The 4,809-nt window shown below is 41.1% G+C and overlaps 1 protein-coding gene across 1 annotated transcript in view; it reads left to right on the top strand.

Moving 5' to 3' along the window:
• The window catches only part of EFCAB3 (EF-hand calcium binding domain 3), a 39,161-nt gene that overhangs the window by 27,726 nt on the left and 6,626 nt on the right, over window positions 1–4,809 (top strand). Inside the window, exons 7-8 of the mRNA XM_017549254.2 lie at window positions 2,221–2,414; window positions 2,770–2,954. Coding sequence (XP_017404743.1) covers window positions 2,221–2,414; window positions 2,770–2,954 — 379 coding nt within the window. The remainder of the gene's footprint in view (window positions 1–2,220; window positions 2,415–2,769; window positions 2,955–4,809) is intronic.

Here is a 4,809-nt window from a genome sequence, read left to right as displayed (position 1 = left end):
CACAAGAACAGAAAATCAAACAGCGCATGTTCTCACTCATAGGCGGATGTTGAACAATGAGAACACATGGACACAGGGAGGGGGGCACTACACACTGGGGTCTGTTGGGGGGAAATAGGGGAGGGACAGCGGAGGGTGGGGAGTTAGGGAGAGATAGCATGGGGAGAAATGCCAGATATAGGTGAAGGGGAGGAAGGCAGCAAATCACGCTGCCATGTGTGTACCTATGCAACAATCTTGCATGTTCTCCACATGTACCCTAAAACCTAAAATGCAATTTAAAAAATAAATAAATGAATAAATATAATGTGACATAAATTGTCAAGCAGAGATTAGAATTTCAAGGAAGAAGGGAAACCATAGACTACAGCAAAAGTTCTTAAACTTGCACTGTGTCAGAATCAGCTGGAGCGATTGTTAAAACACATTGCTAGGCTGTGGGATTTCTGAGTTAATGGGTGTGTAGTCAGGGCCAAGAATTTGTATTTCCCACGAGTTCCCAGTGGTGCTGAGGACCACACTCGGAGCCACAGAGTATATGGCGAATACCCTGAGGGAAAGAAAAGCAGCCTTGAAGGACCTGGTAGAAATTAAATTACATTAAGAGAAACTAGCCTTATGCTATTTTCAGAGGCAAGTGATGACACTGTGGACGGTTGAGTTCAAGGCTAGAGAAGAAAGTATTTGATCATAAGTCAGACTCTACTCAGAACGCTGTAGGCACATCTCCTATCAACCACCGCTTCAGCTCCAACATTTAGAATGAGTCTTTTCCAGGCCGGGCAAGTGGCTCACACCTGTAATCCCAGCACTTTAAGAGGCCAAGGCGGACAGATCACAAGGTCAAAAGATCAAGACCATCCTGGCTAACATAGTGAAACCCCGTCCTACTAAAAATACAAAAAATTAGCCTCCTGTGGTGGCCTGCACCTGCAGTCTCAGCTACATAAGAGGCTGAGGCGGGAGAATTGCTTGAACCTGGGAGGCATAAGTTGCAGTGAGCCGAGATCACACCACTGCACTCCAGCCTGGGTGACAGAGCAAGACTCTGTCTCAAAAAAAAGAAAAGAAAAAATGAGTCTTTTCCCTCTTCCCGAGAGGAAAAGAAAGGTTGCCTGTCACTATCCAAGAGAGTAGTGAAGCCTCCCATTGAAACTGGCCTATGTATTAATGAGAAGCAAGGTCCTACACATTGTCCTCTGAGACAGCATGAAGTGATGCTCTTCTGCTCAGAACACTGAGATGTGAGAACTTCCACTGCCAAAGCAGTGAGAAACAAGCCCTTCCACCTCAGCAGCAGAAAGCAGATCCCCACCATAGCTGCAGAGAGAAGTCCACTGTTCTGGCAGCAAGAAGGAAGCTGATCACCTACCACCACAGCCACTGATATTCGAGGCATGCATGTTTGTAAGTCAGATGTTTATACTCTGAATCAGAGTACCTTATCATATACAGCCTGCCTGCTGTACTTACTCTTAAAGAATGTATAACCTAAAATGCCCAGTAATACATCTTCTAAGTCTATTTATACAAATGTATGTACACATACACTCCAAAAAAATGATAGGAAACAAATCCAACCAATAGCGATTCACTCCAGATCGAAAGCTTACTGGTAGTGTCTTCCTTCTTATACTTTTCTTTGTTTTCCAAATTATCTGCAATGACAATTTCTTTAATCTAAAATGAAAGTTGTATATTTTAAACCTAACACAAAGTAATAATTACTGTTTGTATTGAAGCTGGCACCACTTAAGGGTTTGTCAAGGATCATAATTCATAAATATTTTTCTAAACAAAATAGGAAGGTCAGAGCTGGACATGATAGCAGGTACCTATAGTTCCAGTTACTCAGGAGGCTGAGGAGGGAGGAGAACTGGAGTCCAGGAGTTCCAGTCCAGCCTGGCAACATAACAAGACTTCATCTCTCTCTGAAAAAAACAAAAACAAAACTCTGGGAAGTCTTGGGGGGGGAACAAAAAAAAAAAAAAAAAGGAGACCAAAAGCCAAGGACTCCAGATAAAAATAGTCAAATTGCCTGTGGAAGGTATCAGTAGATATTCTGTAAATGTCACAGAAATAGGCACTCAAATATTATTGAATGAATATGCAAATTAGATTTAAAATAAGTTTCTTCAGCATATGTAACTAGCAACTTGACTTTTTAAAATTTTTGTCCTGTATCTCTTTTTATCCATTTCTGAATTACTTTTCTTAAAGCTATTTCCAAAGAAAATTCCAGCATACTGGTCCAGGAATGTTGTGGAGTCCCTACAGTATGGGCTATGGAAAAAGGACACTTAAGCCAGACATATGCACACCTCCAAGCTCAAGCATGGCTGCCTTTGCTAATGCTGCCCGGATTGCAATAATGAAAGAAAAGGATTTATTTAAATTTCTTGAAGAGCTCAAGAGTAAGAGCCATTTGTTTTCTCTCTCCTGTTGTAAGAGACTTATTTGTATATGACTGGTCAGAAAGAAGTGCTATAGCCCAAATGCTGTAAGAACAGGACCACAGCCTCTTCTGAGTGACTACTCTCTGTCACACAGATGTCATTTGAAAGCAAATGTAGGTGTTACCTGAATCCTCAGACACCTGTTGAAGCCTCGAGTCTGTGGATGGGTGGGGCGTGAGAGTAGTAGAGTGAAGAATGAGGGCTGTGGTCACTGAGGAGAACAGACAGAGCAAAACAGGCACCACCTGTTGGTCTTTTATGTGAACAACTTCTTACATTGTTTGTGATGCCATTTTTGTTTTTATCTTTTTAGGATGCAATTCCCATTCAGATAGCCCATATTCAAAAATACCCATCTTTCCATTGTTCCCTAATGTGGATGGGGTGGTAATGGGAAAGCCATTCAAAGACATGCAGAAATTAGAGATGCTAAGAAGAAAGGAGCCTTTGAATTTCTTTGAGGATTACTTTTTCCATAAAAGAGACTGGAAAACACAGGTGAGATTTAGATTATGTCACATTAGTTAATTTAAATTCTTGGATTTTTAAGCACTAACTTAACAGAACTAATAACATGCTTTTTACAACAAATATTTTTAGTCATTATTTTCAAACCAGATGCCATAGCCATGTTCCTAAATTTAAGCCCAGGTGTTGACATTTCATTTAATTTCAACAAATAGTTAAACTTACTAAGAAAAAATACAGGTTTAGGGTTGGGGATGTTATATAGGAATAATAGCAATAAAAGGTTCTCCGATCCTATCTCTGACTACTCCCCCATCCACTCAGGGACCAGAAGCTGCTTCCGTCCACTCTGGATTATTTTTGGGCAAACACCACAGGATGACAGGACCAGGCCCACAACCCAAAGGAGCAGTGCTGTGATGGAGGGGCCATCCTGCCCTCGACTAGGTCCTTATTTATGGTCCCAGCTGCACCTTCTGGCCTTGCTTCAAGCTCTGTTGACTCTAATCTTTTTGCCTCCCTTCCAAGATATACTTTTGTCATCATAAGTTATAAGGTCTCCAGCACCTATGCCCAAGTTTCTAGATACTCTCTCAGGAAGCTCTGGCCTCACCCCAGGTAAGGCCTCTTGGCCTGAGAAACAAAATGGAAACTTAACTGCAGACCAGCCCACCCTGTGGAGCTCTGGGTTCCAGAGGTCCATGTGTTGTTTACGTCACTATACAATTCCTAGAAGGCCCCTCCATGCATAGACTTTAAGAGGCCCAGAGGGGTATCGCTGTCACAAATGACCTCAAGTTCAGACTTTGTCCTTCTCTCTTCAAATGAAGTAACACCCACAGGCAAATATCACTGAGAAGATGGCAATAAGAAGACATTTATCCTCCTTTAAACTTATGTCCCAACATTCAACTACTCCTCCACCCAAGATGCTTATCTGTTTATTGTCAATCTCTCCTACTAGAATATAACGTTCATGTATGCAAGGGTTGTATTTCTTTCACTGAGGTATCTGTATCATCTAAAATAGAATTTGGCCCATAGGTAACTCAGTATTTTTTGGAAGAAAGAATACCGTAATACAAATTATTTCCTGAGAGCATGCTGTATGCTAGATTGTCTCTAATAATCTCGGCAGAAATAATGTCAATAGCTTCCTAAATGGTCCCCTTGCTTCTACAACTGTCCGCTTTAAATGATTCTCAGCCCAGCAGCCAAAGTGGTTCTGTTAAAATCAGATTGAAACCCTCCAATGGCTTTTCATATCACGCAGAATGAAAAACAAAATTTTTATAACTTACAGTGTCCCACACAATCAAAACCTGAGCCTTCTAATAATTGTAGCCACTAGTAGCTGTTTAAATTTCAATTAATTAAGATTAAATAAAATTACAAATTCAGTTCCTCAGTCACACCAGTCACATTATAAATGCTCAATAGCCATATGTGGCTAATGGCTACTGTAGTGGACAACACAGAAATGTCGAAAATTTCCATTATTGAGGAAATGTTATTGGACATCACTGATCTAGGCCCTCATTGCCTATCCAACAATCTCATCTTCCACTGCTTACCTTCCAGTGTATTCCACTCCATCCACAAGGCCTCTTTACTCTTCCTCTTATAGACCAGACATGCTCTCGCCTCATGGTCTACGGCTTTGCTATTTCTTTTGCTCGAATGCTGTTCCCCAGAGAGCTGCATAGCTCTCCCCTCCCCTCTTTCAGGTCTTGTCTCAAATGTCACTTCAGGAGGCCTCTCTAACAACCCCAGTAAGATCACAATCCCCACATTGTCATTGTACTAAATGCCACTGAATTTATGTTACATGAATTTTCACTTTAATAATTTTTTTTTTTTTTTTTTTTTGAGATGGAGTTTCGCA

Source organism: Cebus imitator, unplaced genomic scaffold (genome assembly GCF_001604975.1).
Source record: "Cebus imitator isolate Cc_AM_T3 unplaced genomic scaffold, Cebus_imitator-1.0 Scaffold217, whole genome shotgun sequence".
Taxonomy (NCBI): Eukaryota; Metazoa; Chordata; class Mammalia; order Primates; family Cebidae; genus Cebus; species Cebus imitator.
The sequence above is the reverse complement of the archived record's forward strand: the minus strand, read 5'-3'. Positions and strand labels throughout refer to the sequence as shown.